Raw genomic sequence first — 19,734 nt, forward strand, 5'->3', positions numbered from 1 at the left:
TTTGTCGGCAGACGGGAAATGCTTCCTCCTCCCTCCGAGCTGGCGTTCTCTGTGCCACCCCGTGCATGACGGATCCGCCGGAGCCCGGAGAGGCCGACGATGAGAGCGGCCTCTGGGCTGCACGTTCTCCTCCGAGGCCCAAAAACGCCGCAACCAGAATCATTGGTCATCCCGATCCATCGCGAGTTGCGACGCCATTTTCCCTCGTCCTGTATTCCTTGGCTCCCAAGCGTACCCTTCCGTACTACTGCAGTAGACTAGTACTGTACTCTGCTAGGACGGCTACTACTACGCAGCAGATATGAAGTGTGTTGCTGTTGCTGGAGATGGAAGCTACTCTACTACACGGCGGGACACGTCCCTGCTCCCGGAGGCCGTTGGCGCCCATGCCTCCTACCGATCCATGCCAAGGTGCCCGTCTGGTACTGCTGCACCGGGAACGAACCATGATGGTCTGCCTGCCGTCTGTCCTGCCCATGCGCGGCCGTGAGCTCTCAGCTGTAAAGGCAGGAAGGCATGGCATCCATGGAAAGAGGCGCGGCGTCACGTGCGCGGCCAGGATTGTTCGTGATGGGAGCAGCTGCCGGCCTTGCCACAACGCGGGCGCATTCTGGCATACGCGCGCCCAAGTGCCAGCCCAAGTAGCCGCGAGGGATCCGGGTACGTGAACTCCTGGAGCTTCTTTTGGAGTCATGCGGGCGGGGCCCACGAGTGGAACAGACTGAAGCCTTTGGTACTCCCATCTCGTCAGTCTTGGTCCCTACACTTCTGTCACGCTCACTTATTCAAAAGCCAGCGATGCGCATCATTAGACACATTTCCCCGGAGCAATAGGATCATCCCGTAAGATCGTTCACGACACTGTAACACGGCAGCTAGACAGTCGACACCATACCAAATGCTACCTCATAAGTACTTTACATGTAAAGGACACCATCATAATAAGTTCTACTGTGGTTTTGTACACCGAAGCCATGACAGCCCTCTGAAGATTCATGCTACGGTTTGTCTTGGCGCCTTCGGACAGCACTGCAGCGGTTCTGTCCCTGCTCATGACTGATGCACCTTGGTGTCTTGGTTGATGTTGTTCATGTCCGGGACCGGGAGCGGAACGCCTCCCCGGCCAGATCCAAGGCGATACAGTTCCATGTGTCATCTGCTTCTTTGCTCTTGCAGCATCAGCCTCCGTCAGACCACTGCTGCTGTTACTGCTGTTGATCGGTTCATGTCCAAGCTGATTCCCCGCGGACAGTTCCACGCAGAAACGACCGAACATCTCGTGGTCAAAAGTTAAACCGGAGCAGCCGGGACGAAGTGAAAAGGGACGAGCCAACCGGCTCTCAGCTGTTAAGAATTCACGACAGGCTCGCTCATTCCGCCGTCATCGGTTGCTTCATTGTGTGGCAAGCATGTGCTTCAATTCAGATCCTAGCACCTGCTAGACCCAGACCTCAGGCCTCTCCATTCTTTATTACAGCATGTGATGGAGCAGTGCTGCCTGCATCCCAGATGTGATTGTGCGCCTGCTCTGACGGCCCATGGCTTCCTGTTGCGTGCGGAAGCAGCAGAATTGCACGCGCGTAAAAGTTAAAACCCGACTTGAGCGGCGCAATTAGTCGAGCATACAGGGGGCCCAGCTAGGTCCTTTACTGGGCCTTTTGGGCTTACGGGTGCAACTTCAGAAGGCAGCCCGTCTACTCAGAAGGCCTTGTGGGCTTACTCATGGTGCAGTTCGGCAGTCACCATTGGGCCACAATCTGCAGCCGGCCGAATGTTTGATCTGCACGAACCCGACGCGGCAGACGATTTCCGAGCCAGCAAACCACGCGAGGACCGGGCAAAAACAGCTAATCACCCACACTCACAGCATAATTATTACTCCAAACCTCCTCGCCTCGGTCTTTCTTTCCCCACCCCGATTCCTGCCTCCTTAATCCAGCTGACCTGCTCCCCAGCTGGGACAGAGTCCCCGACGACCTTTCCCCTCTCCCCTTCCCTCGGCTCCTTCCCTGCTCGACCGATCCCCTCCCTCCTCGCCAAGTCCAGCTCCGACCGACCGCGTCTGCTTCCGCGGGATCACATCGCCGTGACCTCGAGCCATCAAATCTCTCAGCGGCGTCCGCGACAGGCCGGGGTACCACCAGCATGAAGTCTATGGGCAGCCGCGACAAGCTCGCGGCGGCGTCCGCGGCGTCGGGCCACCGCCGCGCCCTCTTCGTCGTCTTCGCCTTCTGCTTCGCCTTCGCCACCTTCCTCACCTTCCTCTACACCACCTCCCACTTCACGTCCGCGGCCATGTCCGGCTCCGGCTCGGCCGCGGGGGACTCCGCGTCCTCGACCTCCGTCACCGGGGGCGGCGGCGCCAGCGTATCGGACTCCGGGTCCACCAAGCTGCCGCTCCCGGTGTTCGACGCGCTGGTCCACTACGCCTCCATCTCCAACGCGACGCACCGCATGCCGGACACGGACATCCGCGCCGTCTCCGCGGTGCTCCGCGCGCGGGCGCCCTGCAACCTCCTCGTCTTCGGCCTCGGCGCCGAGTCCCCGCTCTGGCTGGCGCTCAACCACGGCGGGCGCACCGTGTTCCTGGAGGAGAACGAGTTCTACGTCAAGTACCTGGAGCCCCGGCACCCGGGGCTGGAGGCCTACGACGTCTCCTACACCACCAAGGTGCGCGACTTCCGGGACCTGCTGGCGGCGGCGCGGGCGGCGCGGGCCAAGGAGTGCCGCCCCGTCCAGAACCTCCTCTTCTCCGAGTGCCGCCTCGCCATCAACGACCTGCCCAACGACCTCTACGACGTCGCCTGGGACATGGTCCTCATCGACGGGCCCTCCGGCTGGAACCCCAACTCGCCGGGACGGATGCCGTCCATCTTCACCACCGCCGTGCTGGCCCGCTCCGGCGCCACGGCCGCCAAGGGCCCCACGGACGTGCTCGTGCACGACTTCCAGTTCGAGGTGGAGCAGGTGCTGAGCAAGGAGTTCCTCTGCGACGAGAACCGCGTCGCCGGCAGCGGCACCCCGTCGCTCGGCCACTTCGTCATCCCCGGGGGCGGCGGCAGGAGCGACGCCTTCTGCTCCGCCCAGGAGGAGGGCTCGTCGGAATCGGGAGAGAAGACCCGCCGCCGCAAGTAAATTAGTCAACCTCGCCACGGAACCATTAGCCGCCTCTCCTCTCGGCTAATTTCCACCTCCTCCTCTCTTCCTCAGCTGTTAATTTTTTTTCCATTTTTCTTTGCATATATTATATGTTCGTTGTTGTTTTGGGGGCAATAATTGTAACAAAAAACCCTGAAAAAGTGATTTGCCTTCCATGACAAAAAAGGAGAAGTGATAATGAAAAGAAAAATATGAGCTTTACACATCACTGGCAGAGAAAAAGATGTGATCATGCAATGTCAAATCTGACCGGAGAGTACGAACAATTTGGTAGCTGGTGGTAGTGGGGGAGATGGCAATCGGCAACCAGGAGGAGGATCAGGATGAACGAACGAACGAACAAATCAGCTGCGAGGTGGTTGGATCTCAGCCCAGTGAATCCAGTGGCTTTTCTTTCTTCTTTTTTTTTTTTCCTCCGCTAAGTTGCGTGCTCTGCCTGGCGATGCCAGGCGGTAAAGGGGATCGCCGGATCGCGGCTCGTCTCACTCGCCTGATCTCTCTGATGCCGCATGTGTTTCGGATCGGCGTCAGGGAGCGAGCGAGTGGGTCGCCGGTAAAGGGGATCGCCGGATCGCGGCTCGTCTCACTCGCCTGATCTCTCTGATGCCGCATGTGTTTCGGATCGGCGTCAGGGAGCGAGCGAGTGGGTCGCCAGAGATACTCCAGGCGCTGTGGCGCTGAAATCAGCGGACGCGCACTTGCCTGTACCCGTGCGCTGCGCTCCGGCGGTTTCGTTAAAAGTTTAAAGCTGGCCGTCTTTTGCCGCAACGTCTGATCCGACCCCCCAACAACTCGTGCTCATCTCATCCGCCCCGAATGGGGCACCTGTGTGGCTGCGTCGCCCAAGCGGCAGCGAGCGGACGGAGCTGACATCTTCTCTTGTCAAGCAGCTCGCTCTCCTGTCTTCTCTTGTCAAGCTGCTTGCTCCTCTTGCTTGCTGCAGCCTGCAACTAACCTGCCGAGCGATTTGTAAGCAAGCTCGCAGCAGAATCTGACCGTGGTTTGCGACTCCTGTGTATGGACTATGGAGTCCTAGGCGAAAGGCTGCGCCTGATTCTGCCAGCGCAAAGCCGCCGCCGGCGTCTGGAGACACGGACGGGGCACCGCGCGCGGGGGGCGGGGGGCCCTGACCGGACCGGACGACGGGCGAAGTTGGCATCGCACGGTAACGACCAGGTCTTTTCCTTTCAGAAAAAAGAAAAGCCTTTTGGAGCTCGATGACGATCGATTGACCACGTTGTGCGCGGCCGCGGCTGCATTATTACCCCGTCAAAATGGCCGTGGCTGTTCCTCGTCAGATCAGATGTGCTGCTGCTTGTCTCCAGTGGGCACTGGGCAGTGGCTAGGCTTCTCCTAAGCTAGTAGTAGTAGAATGGAACTACTCACAGGACAATTATAAACTGGATTTGGGTGAGTAGGAACGAGCGACGTTACATTACAGGCTGCCCCACCCGCCACCCGTTTGGTGACTTTTTTTAGGCAAGTCCGGTGACACGCCAACCACCCCACCTCCTCAAACGCCTAACGCGAACAGTTTTCTAGTTACTCCTGGACTGACAGGCGCAATTCAGAATTTCAGTTAGCGACAGAGGTCCGAACTAACTACCAGCCTATGAAAACAGAGTTTAGTACTCTCATCAAAAAAGGGTGGTCCTCTCATCAAGTAGAATACGGAAATGGTTGCGATGCCACACCGCATTCGGATACCGGGGTAGTTTCATTGTCAAATTTTGGTACGAGGTACCTGCCGATAGAGTGGGACATTTTTTTTTTACCTACAAGAGGAAATGGAGTCGATTAATGTTGATGGCAAATTATGTGAGTATAATGAATAGTCTTACAGAAGTACACAGCTACTCCAAGGATCTGTTTGATATGTTAAAGTTGAGTGCTAAAGTTTATTAAAATTAGTCCCCCATTAGCACTTCTGCTTGAATTGACTAGGACTAGTGCTAAAGTTTAGCATTTTCATCTATTAGCATTCATATTCAAATAGAACCTCAGACGACGAGGTTAGGGCGAGGGTTGGTGTCGGAGGAAATCTCCAGCCGGGTGGCGGAATGCACCCGCTTAATCCTAGTTTAGGAAGAGTTTGGGTGAGACTTAGGAACGCTCGATCAAAGGGTGGATGAACACGGAAAAGGTACGGGGATTTAGAGTGGTTCGGGCCGCCTGAGCGTAATACCCTACGTCCACTTGTGAGTTGTATTGCTTGAGAAAGCTTGGGAAAATGACTCGGGAACTTGTTTTGCCTTATGTTCTAACGGGCGCACTCTCCCTTTTATAGGCTAAGGGGAGTGCATACACTGAGCGGGGCCCCGACAGGTGAGCCCGGCTATACATTAAATAATGCACAACCTGAAGCCTGTAATGCGAGAGATATAGAGATCTTCCTCTCCAGCTCCTTCCTGTAGTCCTCTCGATCGAGAAGTTGATGTGCATATCTACAGCCAGGATATGGTCACGCGCCGCCTTACCGGCACAGTGCCTGTTGTCAGCGTTACGCACAGTGGAAGACGTGCAGTCATTGTTGGGCTAGTACCCTCTGACAGGCGAAGGGGCTGCGTTGACCTGCCGCGCCGTCGCCTCCGTGCACACTGTGGGAGCGCACGCCTCAGCTCTCCTGCAGCAGACCATCATCACCCCTTGCTCATGCGTGCGGCGCTGTGAGATGACTGTACGCCGCCTGCCTGCGCAAAGTGCACAGTGATGCGACGCGCCACCTTGGAAATAGGCGGGCTTACCGTGGTGTCAGCATACCTGCCCAGTGTGTCAGTGGGCAGGCCATGCCCTGTCTTGGGCACGCGCAGCCCAGCTACCCGCATTTAATACGGTAGTTGGGCTGGCGCCCCACGGAAGAACCTTCTGCCACGGGCACGTGGCAGGGTTCGCCTAGTTGTCACCACCTTGGTGGCACGTGGCGGCACCGGACTCCTTCCCGGGGGAAGGGAGGTCCGGGCCCCCAAGGCCAGTCCGGGTGGGCTGGCTCATAGGGGTCTGGCCCCCACACGTGGCGGCATCGGACCCCCCAGGGGTGTCCGGACCTGTGGAGGCCATACCCAGGCACCCTATCCTTATGGGTACGTGGAGGCGCCGGACCCACAAGAGCACGGGGGGAGGTCCGAAGATCATGATCCCAGCTGTCAAGCCCGGACTATACGCCTTGTCACCCAAAGGGCAAGAGCGAGGTCACGGATAATCTTGCGCCCATCAGGTTGGACACTCTGTCAGACGACTTAGTGATGGACGAGACCCGCGGACAGGCAGATCTCCTCGTAGCGGACTACCATGACGTTCCGGTCGTTGAGCGGCTCCTTGGCGATGATTGAGGAAAGGCGGCCAAGCATATGGTGGAGTGCGTCCACCACGATGCGCTTGGCGCACACGCCATAGCTGGACACCCTATCAGAAGGTACCTCTGTCCGTACCTACAGATAGTTGATCGGTAGGTCCGTAGGATTAGCTGGTAATGTAGTACTATCTCGTGCCATTGATTTGTTTTCTTTTCCAGCTGAGCTAGCTGAGGAGGCCCAACTAGAAATGGACGTGCCCGATGTGTGCGGGTATCGTACCACCACGGTTTACTTTCACTGCATTCAGCCTGTCAGTCCTTATCAGTTGGTTCACGCACTGACGTCACCGAACGAAATTTTCGGCTTTATTATCTGGTCAGGAAACACCACAGCTTGACCTTGTGTGCAAAAATATGGCACTGCCACGACACGTATTCCTAATTGGATGGAGCTAGATCCGTCGTACTCGTATGCTCCTTTCCTGATTTTGGCAATAGGGAAATTGCTCATGATACATGAAACCAAATGCTATTCAACAGATACAGAAATGTCTCCGACATCAAAATTTGCTGATTACTGTTAGTTCACTTTGAATAATAAATGGCAGTAGACTTTTTCCTCAAAGAAAGAAACACACACGAGTTTCTTCGTATTGGGAAGGAGTTTTGATGCTTCCCTGGGTCAACGAGTGGTGACCATCAGTTGGACAGGGACTATGCATCAGGAGCGCGTGTTTGTCAGTGAGTTCATGAAAAAGAAACGCATGATTCTTCTGAGCTGTATTTTAATTCAGTCCCATACTCCCATCTGAACCAACTCGATAGTTTATGGGTACAGTCTCCAAGAGGAAATACCTAGGAATGGTTGCAAAAGCTTCAGTTGTTGGGCGTCGACCGACTGAACTCGATGTGACGCCGACGGCCGAGAGGCAGCTTCAACTGACTTTTTCTTAACGAAACGCTCAATGGCTGCTCACTTGCTCAGCGACCGAGTCAGTTATCCCATTTTCAACTGTCAAACCGACGAACTTGATGCATCTACGGTGTGCCTCGTTGTGGACTTGGGCACTTGGCGAGGGAACCGAACAACCGATCGCCCGCTTCGGGGAGTCTGAAACCACGGGCTTGTCGCGCCGTGCGGGCGAGCCGGTTAGCTACCTCGAGGCCGGCTCGAGCCACGAGCAGGGCACCGCAGGCAGCCCGAGGTCGCCGACCCCACGTAGTAGGAGGCTTCGGCCCGGCGGGTGCGCGGCTGACGCTTACTTGGCACGAAGCCACGAACCGGCTTCACTTGTATGCGCTCCAGACGGCGACTGTGATTCGGCGCCGCCGGTGTGGAGCCGCGGATCAGCCTGTGCCGCCGACGGATCGGACTTCAGGGTGGCGCCCGGTTACGGACGGTGAGGTGCCCGGAGGCGGCAGCGGCACCGACCGCACGTGGACGGTTCGTTGGGCCGTAGAGTTACGCTGAGGGGCGGAAAGACAGAATTGGGCCTCCATAAGGCCTGCTACTATGTTCGTACAGAAGAGAAGAAGAAGGCCCTCGCAAAAGGCCCAGATATCTAGGGCCTGTTTTGGATCCACTGTATATTGTGGAACAGGACTGTGTATATGTTGGATTGTTAAAATTGCCAATTTTTTTAAAATTAAATGCGTACGGTGCCCTTGTATTTTGCCGCTGCCTCTGCGTCCTGTGTATGGCACCGTGCTAATGTGTGCTGATACTAGCCTACTACGGTGTGCTACTGAAACTCTGAAACAATATGCAAACTGATGGCCACAAGCAAGCGGGTGTTTCACAGGAAGCAAATGTTTGCACTAACAACGGTAGGTCGACCACCTGTGCAGGCCACATAGATTATGCACTAACTTGGTCAGGGATATGTTTCATCAGCCTATAGCTTGTCTCGTGTAAATGCCACCACAACACGGGATTCTACTACTGAAAATACTCGATACTTACAGAAAATTATCTAGCATGTAGCCAACAGGTTCTATTTTACCAGCCAAAACCCACTTCTCTTGCAAAAGAACAATGGCTGCCTGCCATTCGGGCCATCTAAACTGAGAGCTAGTGATAGATCACAGTTGAGGTTCAGGAACAGCAGTTCACTGATCGCCAAACAGACTATGGGCCTGTTTAGATCGCGTGTAAACGCAAAAAGGTGTAAACGCAAAAACGCAGGTGTAAAACTTTAAACCTTTTTGCATTTACAGGTGTTTAGATGGCCATATTTTTGCGTTTACAGCTTTTTTGCGTTTACAGCTGTTTAGTTGGATGGCTCATTTTGCATCTCAGATGTGAGCAGTACATACGAACACCAACTTTTGAATCAATAACGCACACACTGATGAAGGAAAGTGTCCTTGAGCACACAAGTTGACACAAAACATATATATGCATAACAGTACAACAACAGTTTTTCAAGACAACCACAACTCGAAATTAAAAAGCCGCAGCAGTACACGTCCTCACAAATTACAATAAAAAGTAATAAAAAGTAAAAGTCCCGTCACAGCTGAACCTCGATGCAACATATGGAGCGCAATTGTATCACGAAAGCCATTCATATGTGGACATTCCAAATAACTGGGGGTAGGCTCGCATTCTGGCTGATCTTCATAGGCTTCATCAGGCACATAGTTATCATCACTATCACAGCGTCTAAAGTCTTTATCCCTAAACCCACTCTGCCTGATGAAATTATGCAGAGCCATGCACGCAACAATAATATGTGTTTGTGTTTGTACTGGATAACAGGGTATTTTGGTGAGCATGCGCCACTTGTGCTTTAAAACTCCAAATGATCTTTCTACGACATTTCTAAGGGACGAATGTGCGTAGTTGAACATCTCCTCTTTACCCTGAGGTTCGTTGGCGTTTTGAAACTCTTGGAGATGGTACTTGCTACCCTTGTAAGGAGCCAAGTAACCCGGTCGGTTCGGGTACCCCGAGTCCACCAGATAGTATTTGACTGCAGCACCAAACACCTGTAAGCGTCAAGAAATTGCAGTTAGAATTGCAAATGGAGCTTCATGTTAAAAGTGTACCTGGAGGGGATGGGGAAATGCATTGTTGTACTTATTCATTGCATCATCAAAAACCCTCATATCATGTACCGAACCAGGCCAACCCACGAGAACAAATGTAAACATCATGTTAAAGTCACAGACTGCCATCACATTTTGTGTTGTTGCCATCACATTTTGTGTTGTGATGCTCTTACGACACATGTACTGGACCAAAAGCTGTTGGGGCACCACGACAGGAATGTGAGTTCCATCTATTGCTCCAATACAATCCTTGAAGAATGGATCAAACCTATGGTGCATCAATCTGGGGTGCCTAGTTCTCAACTCTGGGTCTCTAGGTTTAATGATGTCAGCAGCAAGTTTGAGTAAAGATTTTAAAACTTTGTAAAACATGTTGTGAACCGTCCTCATGGATCTTTCAAATCTGTCCTCGGCTTGCCTTACTGACTGCGGAGCTCCAACCATCCACAGAAACATGCCTAAAGCCTCTATGGAGGTTGACTTTGCACTAGATTTGAAATCATATTTTTCTACCAAAAGTTCGTGAAGCCGATGGAAAATATTTGGGGGCATTCTAAACATGTTGTAGCATTTCTGTCTATTCAAAAGGACCCTCTCTACCCATTGCAGACCACTGAAGCCTACTGGTACTGTCCTATACTCATTTCTACAGCAGTAGGTGTCAACATGCGTAGCTAGCTGAAACGTACCGTAAATGAAACCAATGTCTGCAGAATCATCCATGAATTGTGTTATCATGAAGTTTTCAAACTCCTCATCTGAATCTGCAGCTTCGTTTCCCTCTTCTGAGCAATGAACCCCTTCCTGCAACAACAAAAGATTTGCAAGCAATCAGTCTCCAAGGTACAAATAATGAACACATGCAGCTCAGCAAAGGTAGCATTACGAACACATCGTCCACATAAGTACCATCGACCTAAGACCATCAACATACTCAGCATCCACATAAAAACCGACCACATAAACAGCATCCACATAAATATCTCCGAACACACAACATTCATGGAAATTAATAGTTGAAATCCACGCACAGACACCACAAAGTTCAAAAGACAATGCAAAGATAGAAGGGTCTAGTCGACGACCCTAGCGTAGTGCTCAATAAGAGCCTTCCTTCCATGCGGAAGGGAGCGCAGGAAAAAGTAAGATGCACCCTTGTCCTGAGCAATCTTGAGCACACCAATCCACAGCTGCGCATTGTCCTCGGTGACACCACAGTCCCTTGCCGCTTCCATTATGGTGTCAAACTGTTTCTCCATCTTTGCTTCCTCGGCCTGCTTCACCTGCAGCCTCTTCGCCATGAAACCTTCCATGGCTGCATTCCTTTGGGTTTGTATCTCGTTGTGCAGCTGCATTTGGGACACCATGGCTCGGACTGCGGGGCTCTTCGTCTACTTGTTGGGGCTCGTAGCAGTACTGCGTAGGCTTTGCGAGCTGTCGCGTGTCCTCTTGCTTCCTGTGCTCTGCGGGGTCTGGAGGCCATGATCGTCCTCTGAATCTTCCTCTTCATCATTTGGGGTGACGTCCACAGGATCCTCATCTCCAGGCACATATGAACTCGACCCATCAACGGCAACACCCATGAACATGCGGTTCAACTCGTCAAGGTAAATAGGCCAACCGGACTGCAGTTTTTTCCACTCAGGATGGCCCTGCATTGTGCAATATGAATCATTAGTGTCAAATCAGTGTGTGCATTCTTGCAGTACCAGAAACTTGAATTAATAGATTGCATAGGAGAAGTACCATTGTGTTCGCTTTCCACCAAGCCTCCGTGGCAACAACAGATCCATCCGATCGGCGGCCAAGCCCTGAATCAGTGCGCAGTTGCTGTATGAACTACCACAAACCCCTGAGCTGCCTATATCTGTTCCCAAACTGCTCAATGTCATGCCAAAACCCAGTGGCAGCATAGAATCTAGACTGGATCTCTTTCCACCCATACTTGTTCATCACACCCCTCACGCAGTTTCCGTTATCGATTTGGCTGCAGTAAATACGGCAAAAGGCTTGGGTATGTTCTGGACTCCATGCAGCCCTGTTGGTATCGGCCTAAACGAAGCGATTATTAGCACGGAATGTACGCAGTGACGCACAAGGTAATGCAATCAACAAACCGGACTACTGGTGCCCCCAAAATTGGTACAAACACAACCTACATAGGGCAGTCAACCACCCGCGCTAGTGCTGCACCGAAATTTAGTGAAAAACAATGTAAAACAGAACCTACAAAGGGCTGCCAACAACCCGCGCTAATGGTGCACCAAAAATTAGTAAAAACAGTGAACAACATAACCTACATAGGGCACTATACATCAAAATTGGTTGTAATGCTAATGCACGCGTACTTCCCCTGTCAAACCTACATATATTCGACAACTAACAACCCGCGCAAATGGTGCTCCAAAATCAGTCAAACAATACAAAACAGAACGTGCATTGGGCACTCAACAAACCCTCGCTATTGGCGCACCAAAAACTAGTAAAAGCATTGATAAACATAACGTACATAGGGCAATCAACAGTCCGGACTAATGTTGCACCACAATTTCGTAAAAACAGCGCCTAATTAGTGATGACAAAGGTAAATTTACCTGCACGGCACGACGACGGCGACGGCCACCGCCTCTGGTTGCTTCGTCGGATGCCGACGTTTCATGTCGAGGGGGGCGGCACCCTGCAGGCAGGTCTGCGGCGCCAAAGGGTGCAGACCCGCCGCCTTGTGCATATGGAGGTGCGGTCCCTCCACTGGTGCCTGATCTGCGGCGACCGCTGGCCCCAGCTCGGCCTCCTCCGCGGACGCTGCGTGGCCCGCGCAGACCGAGGGTTCGGTTCTGGCCCCGTGGAGGAACACGAATGGGACGAGGACGGTCACTTCCTTGGACCTCGTCGCCGCGGAGAAGGTCTTGCACCTCTGACCACCCGTGCTCCGCGTTGAGGTCGAGGCCGTCGAAGTGGAGGCGGCTCGGCCGTAGGCTGCTCGATCCGCTGTGGGGTAGGCGCCGGCCGATAAGCCGCCGTACCCACCGTCGGAGGACGACCCCGGGCCCATGGACAGGAAGTCCCGGGTTCCGCCGCCGCCGCCAAAAAGGTCGTCGTTGCCGTTGCCTCCGGCGTTGCAGTCGTCCTCCAGGCCGTAACCGCCGGCATCGTAGGCGTCCGCGTCGTAGTCGTCCATGGCCGCAGAGGTGCGCAGGTAGTCGTCCACGGCACGGCGGCGGGGGAGGGGGGTGGGGGAAGGGCCCTGTTGGGACCGGCAGGCGGCGGTGCTGGAGCTCGGCTGCCGCGGCAAGGGATGGGGCAGACGGCACGGCGGCGGCGGGGGGGGGGGGGGGTTGGGGGGGGGCGGGGTGCGGGAAGGGGCGGCCGGGGAGCAGCAGGCGGCGGTGCTGGAGCTTGGCTGCGCCGGCGGGGGAGGGGCGGACGGCAGGGCGGCGGCGGGGGAGAGGGGAGGGGGACGCGGCGACTGGGGAGCGAGCGAGATAGGGTTCGGAGTCGCGGAGCGGCCGAGTGGAAATGGACGCAGGGCGCGGCGAGGGGGAGCTCCAAAGCACTGCAGGAGAGAATGCACGCGGCCCGATGCCCAAACGCAAAATTTCACGGACCGGCCCGTTTAGATGCGTAAACGCGAAAAGGCTGTAAAGGCGAAATTTTTTTGCCTTTACGGGCCGATCTAAACAGGGCCTATATAGCTGCTTCTCTTGGCACCACCTCTTTAACCAAGCTAGCCTGGCTTCATTAGTGGAAATGGTAAGGAACATACAACGATATTCAGCCTTGACAAAGAGTTTGGTAGCCATGAAATGCTCAATACTTCCTTCAGCTGCCCCACATTCCACAGTCAAACGCATCACTTGCTTGATGGATTCAGCCATATGTTCCACCAGCATCACCTTTCGGGCTACAGCACTAGAGGCTTGCATAGTCTCCAAAATCCCCTTCATTATCTTGACCATCTGGCTCTTTATTCTCTTCCTCGGGCCAGCACTTGACATAGTTTTCCTACCTCTCTTCAGATTAGTGCTACTCATAGGACCCTCATCACCTCCAGCATCACTTTCATAATCTTCGTCGTCATCACTTGCATCATCTCCGTCGTCGTCACTTTCATCATCATCATCGACACTTTCATAATCTCCATCATCGTCATCGACACTTTCATAATCTCCATCATCGTCACTTTCATAATCTTCGTCATCTTCACTCTCATCACCTCCGTTGTTACCTTCTTCACCAATGTGTCCACCATGAACACAAGATGATGCATCAGCAGCAGTGTCCTCAAACATCACTTCAGGGTCATCTACACACTCTGGGGGTCCATTTTCTAGCTTCCTCCAATCGGCATGTCCCCGAAAACCAAAGGTCACGGATATTAGTGTGCCTTTCACTTGCTGTCTTTGCTGAAAACCAAAGGCCAAAAGGTAGGGCGACTACCCTTGCTGAAACAACTTCTAGTTCAATTTTGCAATACACTTATCAACAACAGGTTCATGGCAGATAAAAAAGCAAGCACACATTGGTAAAATAGTCTGTCCTGAATGAAGTCATTGTTTTGTTCTTTCTTTGCAGGGGGGTGGGGGATGACAAGGAAATGACCTGTGATAAATATTGATAACAAAATGGGGTACTTGATAGGTGATAAATAGTGATAACAAAATGACCTGTGAATCTGTGATGTGATAAAGAAATGTACAGCCATTGAGTATTTTCACTAGCATGTATTTTCTGTATGCTCTCTGAACACACTTAAATCTTAGGGATCCCCACAGCAACCAAATGTCTAAATGAGTCAAGCCCATCCCATCGCTTACTACAGGAAGCAAAGAAGAGTAGAAGACCAGAGCTAAAAAATAACATGAATAATCACAGGGCTAGGCATGGCGCGATCATACGAATCAGATGAGGAACCACAGACCTACTAGGTATGAGCAATCACACAGTAGGCACTAGGCATGAGCAGCTCACCTGGGATTCCTGAGTAAGAGCACCATCATCGTCGTATGGGCCACCAGCCGCAACGCCTGCGCTTCCACCAGCGCCACCACGCCCACCAACGGGAGGTCCTCCTGCCACTCTGGCTGGTCGAAGAGCGCGGTGCAGCCTCGCCGCCGTGCCAGCAGGAGCGCCGCCCGACCCGGCGCGGATCGGCGTAGCGGCACGGGCTGCGCTGGCAGCGCGAGAAGGAACGGCGCCTCGGGGACCACCGGCGACGTCTACCTCCCCAACCGCTCCGGCCGACGCAGAACGGAACCGCTCGCCGTAGGGCATCCCCAGATGGAGGTCGGAGGGTAGGGAGTTGAGGTCCAGCACCTCCACTCTGGCGGATCCGCGTTGAAGAGGGACGCCACGGCTGCCGGGGGAGGAAGCCGCCGCGGTGAAGCCGGGAATGGTAGCCGGCGCGCCGAAGAAATCCATGGCGGAGGGATTGGTGGGCTGCGTGCTGGCACCCCAGAAGGTGTTCCCGTCGTGCTCCTCATAGCGATCCATCGTGCGGCGAGCCGCGGAGGCGGGTGAGGGTGCTGCACTGCTGCAGCGGATGGCGGCGGAGCGGAGGAGATGATGGTTCTGGAATTTGGATGGCGGAGCGGAGAAGATGATGGGTCTAGAATCTGGATGGCGGAGGCGCCGGGCTGCTGGTGGTGCGGCTCGTGCGAGTGCACGCACGATCTGGTTGGATCGAAACGGGCCCTAGTTGGGCTTTTCGGTTGCAACGAGCCTTTCGAGTTTACTGGGCAAGGCGACGACGACGCATGTTGCCAACTGAAGCTCTGAAACTGCTGCATCGTTGCCGCATGCTCAAATTCTGCCACACTCTAAGGAAAGCTGGGGAAGTGAGGAAATGCTAGCCAAGAGACGAAGAACACCGTATCAACGCCATGGCCAAATAACTGAAAGCACTTGAATATCATAGCATGGAGGAGAGAGCTCAGAGCATGTCAAAAGCTATTGTTCACTCCGTCAGTAAAAAAACCATTGGAGAATACCATCAACACATAATAGTGCGCACATCAAAGGAACGAATACAGCATAATCATTGGTTCTTGTTCCAATATCAATTTCCATAAACACCAATCGCAGTTCGGCCGAACTGCGCGGCGAGGAGCTTAGCAGAGCTAGCTGAATCTTACATATAATATGTAAAAGGAAATTTGGCAGCAGTTCCGTGAACAACTGAACCCATTTTTTCAGGCTTATGTACAGGAGCACCTATTATACGGATACACTTAAGCAGCGGCCGCCGCGCCACGCTTTTTCTTGGTCGATTAAGCACCGGGTGATCGTTTGCAGGAGCTCTGATCACCGTGGCTGTTGGCGGCCTGATATCGTGCTGAGATTGTTCAAGCGCTGCTCTTCATGCCGTCAGCTGCGTTGCCAGAGAAAGACCAGTGCGGCTTGGCCAGGGTGCGCTTCAGAGCCTTCACTGACATCGGGCTGTCCTTGCCCTGTTCGTCAAGCAGCGAGTCACCAGTTAGAATCAAACGAAATTTACAATGATTTCATAGCCAAGTTAAGGACAACTCTGTAAGATGATCCGAGCATTTACCATGAGGCAGGTTCCCTGCTTGACGTTGCAGATGGGGTAGTCATGGGGGCAGCAGCTGTAGTGATCGTCGCAGCAGGTGGCGCCCTCCAGCGGGCAGCAGCCCCAGGCGAAGCAGTACTTTCCGTAATCGTAGATGCAGCAGCAGGTGGTGCTGTCCGGGCAGGAGTAGTAGTTGTCGCAAACGGTGGGCGGCGGGGTGGGGGACGGCGGCGTCGGGCCGGGGTTCGGGGGGTTCGCGCCCTTCTTCAGAGGGTACGACGGCTCGACGGCGATACCGCACTTGCCGCTGGACGCCTTGATGTTGCGCTCCATCCGGACGTAGCCGGCCTCGCCCCAGCTGCTGCCCCACGAGTTCTTCACGATCCAGTAGTCCTTGCCGTTCTCTGTGCCGTAACCGACGGCTGTGACACCGTGGTCTAGCGCTGTTCCGCAGCTTCCGGTGAAGATACCCTGGGAGATCGGGAAATGATGATCAGTACACGGCAGATGGTTCATGGAAATGGCAGCAGCAGCAATGAAGGATGAGACAGAAAAATAAAAGATCTTCGCCGCCGATGAATTTTGTCAGAAAATGCCCATGTAACTTTATCAGAAGGAAGACATATTCAGAATCTTCTGTTCAACTTTGCTGGAAGTTGATGATAGCTCACACCACTTCCTCCACTACGGTACTTACAGAAAGTACTCATCTTTAACCATTAAAAAGGGCAGTACAGCCTCCCAAAAAACGGAGGAGCATGATTTGTGTGGAGTGGTGGGGCACTGAAGAACTATTCTATGCCAAAAGTTGTCTAACTATTGTCGGATTGTATAAAACTAAGCCAGGGGTATGGACAAGGTTTCATAATTGGTGTAGTTGTTGCGACTTGCAGAGTGAAAGCAGAATTATTCCTACTTGTGAAAATAATCTCGGCTAAAGCGACATGAAGGAGACAATTTTAAATCAATTAGGTGACTCGACCTAACATGTGCATGTCTTGTCCAAGGCAGATGCACTTGATTTCTTTCTCCGTCACGGAGATACCAGCAACCAACTGCTGCCTACTGACAATCAGATACTAGATGATTTCATCTCTGAACTTAACCGCATGCAGATGAATCCAACAGCAAGATTAGTGACATTTACCGAGCTGTAGAGCTGAAATGCTCTGCCACTAGCCTCAATTGCAACACTGACGGGCTGGTTTGCAACGGCCTTTTGCAGACTCTTCTCGCTGTTCACCGGTACATCTTCATAGCTGTCGATGGTAACAACCTTTGCGTTTTTCTGCGATCAACCCGACACATATAAGCAACGATAAGAAGAAAAAAAATGGTTGGCGATCCTTTGAAACTCAAGGGAAATCCAAGGAGGCGAAAAATACCCTGTTGACATCACACCGGTTGTCAGTGCCCTTGTAAGGGTAGTCCTCCTCCGTGTCGATTCCACCGTTGTTGATGATGAACTCAAATGCGTAGTCCATCAGACCTCCATTGCACCCCTCGTTGTATGAGGTGTCGCAGTCGACAAGCTCCTGCTCAGATAAAGAGATCAGATCGCCCGTAACAATCTGGTTGATGCCTTCCACAGCTGCTATTGTTGAGAAAGCCCAGCAACTCCCTGGAAGAGAAAAAACACAGATCAAGTTTCGACATCAATATCATTTTTTATTCTACCAATCAATAAAAAATGTAGCCAAATAATCACACAAATTAAAGGTGGAAAATAAAAATAGTGGAGGCTACTCACAATACGATGGAAAATATCTTTACTATGCACATAATATTTTTTTAGTAAAAGAAGAAATTGGTTCTGATGAATAGGGAACGGAGGGAGACAGGTAAGTAGGTGACCAATGGGAACGTCAAATGGTCACAAGAGCCGTGATGAAAGTTGTTTCCAAGAGCCCATCTGGAATCATGAAGTGAGCTTGGCGAATAAGAGAAAAAAGGACTATCCATCAGCCTTATCAGCTTGACAACGACCGCTACTAGTGCAGGATTTTTTTTTTCTCGATTGCTCCTTCAAGCAAGGTCACTGGAGTTCACAAGGACAATGGTCAGTGGAGTCCACGTTCGATGAACCTACTTCCCTAGTATCTCGCCCCTTTCATGCAAGACCATAAAGATCCATACAATACATCGGTCCCTCCTGCCTCCTTCCGTACATCGTTAGAGTAATACTAGTCGCACACATGACACGGCACCAAGTTATGGTAAATCAGACAAGAGCAATAGGCAAGTAAGAATGAAATTAGCTAGACAAATTTTGCAGGTTACAAAGAATCATGCAATATCCCATCTCTAGAATAGTAGAATGGGAGAGGTTCCTCTAATGATCGACTTCATGGTGACGTTGCCACTGACATATGGGCCCAGGCATCCAAAATAAAATATTTTTAATTTTGAAGACTTCTATTTACTAGGCGTGATTCTTGAGTTCGAATTTAGAAGCATCCTAATCTTTGCAAACTCCATCCCTTTGATGCATGACTAGTACAGTAGTGTATGCATGATCTCGCCGTTGACCTTTCAGGTAGAAGATACAAGTCTCCTACTTTATGTTCATGTGCAGATAGCTAGATACTAATTAGAAATACTGCGAGTTGACTAATTAACTTGACGATTTTTCATTAATAGAGGATTAAACAAGCAAGACCGGAAACTCTTGTCTTGTTCTAGAATCATGGAGGGCAGCTTTAGCAGCAGCAGCAGGACGAAGAGGGGGGGGGGGGTAATAATTAACAAATGGTCGAATGGATACGGTTAGCTTACCGCAGCTGCCCTGGTCCTTGACCTCGACGACGGCGCCCTTGGCCCTCCAATCGACGGATTCCGGGAGGTCCTCGTTGTCGGCGGCTTGGTACCTGGCGCTGAGCTTCCTCTCCCTCTGCGGCTTGGCCCTGACCCCGAGATAGGTGGCGCGGTACTCCTCGTTGGTGAGGTCGGCGAAGCGGTTGAGGCCGAGGCGGAAGGAGTGGACGCCGGCGTCGGCGGCGGCGTTGTGGGCGTCGATGTAGCGGAGGTTGTCCCTGAACACCTGGTACCGGCGCTCCTCCTCGCCGATGGCGTTGTAGGTCCGGCCGTGCGTGGCCATCCACTCGGCGTACATCCGCCGCGTCTCCTCCTCGCTGCGCTCGCCGTAGGACACGATCGACATGTCCGCCGCCGCGGCCAGGGAGACCAGCAGCAGCAACGCCGCCGCCGCGAGCGACGCCGTGGTGGAGGTACCCATCTTCTCAGCTCCGAGAAGACGGCTAGCCGAGGAAGAGGAGGAAGAGGAGCAGGTGGATGGGAGCTGCGGTGTGAGAGGAACGGAGGTGGAGGCCTTCCTTTTCTTCCCATGACGGGCTGCTAGCGGGGTCGCTTTATACAAGTGGGGGCACCGGAGTGGCGGGTCCAGATTCCGCGATCCCTTTGTTTTTTTTTTCCCCTCTGCGTCTATCATTTTGGCTATTTTTAACTACTGGACCAGAAGGATATTTGTTTCCGTTCGATTTTTATTGCTGGTGGGGCCGCGGGGTGGCGCGGACGTGGACAGGTTGGACTGGATTGAATTGAAGGCGAGCAATAATTTCTCTTTACCTCTTATCTTTTTGTTAGTTACCAGGGTAGGCGAGACTAGTTTTTCTTCGGCGTGTTGCAGTGAAATGTTTTAGCAGCGAAGTCCAAATGGTAATGCGAGATTAGTCAGCTTTTTTAA

At 52.8% G+C, this 19,734-nt stretch overlaps 3 protein-coding genes across 6 annotated transcripts; 1 reads left to right on the plus strand and 2 right to left on the minus strand.

Annotated features, from left to right (window-relative positions):
- The first annotated feature begins 1,921 nt into the window (after nt 1-1,921).
- On the plus strand, nt 1,922-3,367 carry LOC112901678 (protein IRX15-LIKE-like). The gene has a single exon (XM_025970634.1). The coding sequence runs from the start codon at nt 2,146-2,148 to the stop codon at nt 3,133-3,135; it is 990 nt and encodes a 329-aa protein (XP_025826419.1). The 5' UTR covers nt 1,922-2,145; the 3' UTR covers nt 3,136-3,367.
- A 5,464-nt stretch (nt 3,368-8,831) lies between these two features.
- Nucleotides 8,832-15,382, minus strand: LOC112901003 (elastin-like). Of its 4 annotated transcripts, XR_003230231.1 has the most exons (4): nt 14,474-15,382; nt 10,591-11,157; nt 10,195-10,309; nt 8,832-9,442 (listed from the first exon to the last, which is right to left on the minus strand). XR_003230231.1 is itself a non-coding variant. In XM_025969801.1 (3 exons), exons 1-3 carry the CDS (start codon nt 14,993-14,995, stop codon nt 9,360-9,362), a joined length of 720 nt encoding a protein of 239 aa, XP_025825586.1. In that variant the 5' UTR covers nt 14,996-15,382; the 3' UTR covers nt 8,832-9,359. The 4 variants fall into 4 exon arrangements, 3 of the variants coding, with proteins under 3 accessions (XP_025825586.1, XP_025825587.1, XP_025825588.1); XM_025969801.1 differs by lacking the exon at nt 10,591-11,157; XM_025969802.1 differs by lacking the exons at nt 10,591-11,157; nt 14,474-15,382 and adding an exon at nt 12,100-12,771.
- A 144-nt stretch (nt 15,383-15,526) lies between these two features.
- On the minus strand, nt 15,527-19,363 carry LOC112901002 (oryzain alpha chain). The gene is made up of 5 exons (XM_025969800.1): nt 18,807-19,363; nt 17,417-17,652; nt 17,179-17,319; nt 16,053-16,502; nt 15,527-15,951 (listed from the first exon to the last, which is right to left on the minus strand). The coding sequence occupies exons 1-5, from the start codon at nt 19,264-19,266 to the stop codon at nt 15,847-15,849; spliced, it is 1,392 nt and encodes a 463-aa protein (XP_025825585.1). The 5' UTR covers nt 19,267-19,363; the 3' UTR covers nt 15,527-15,846.
- Nucleotides 19,364-19,734: the final 371 nt, after the last annotated feature.

The sequence above is a fragment of the Panicum hallii genome, chromosome 7 (assembly GCF_002211085.1).
Source record: "Panicum hallii strain FIL2 chromosome 7, PHallii_v3.1, whole genome shotgun sequence".
In the NCBI taxonomy this organism is placed as follows: domain Eukaryota; kingdom Viridiplantae; phylum Streptophyta; class Magnoliopsida; order Poales; family Poaceae; genus Panicum; species Panicum hallii.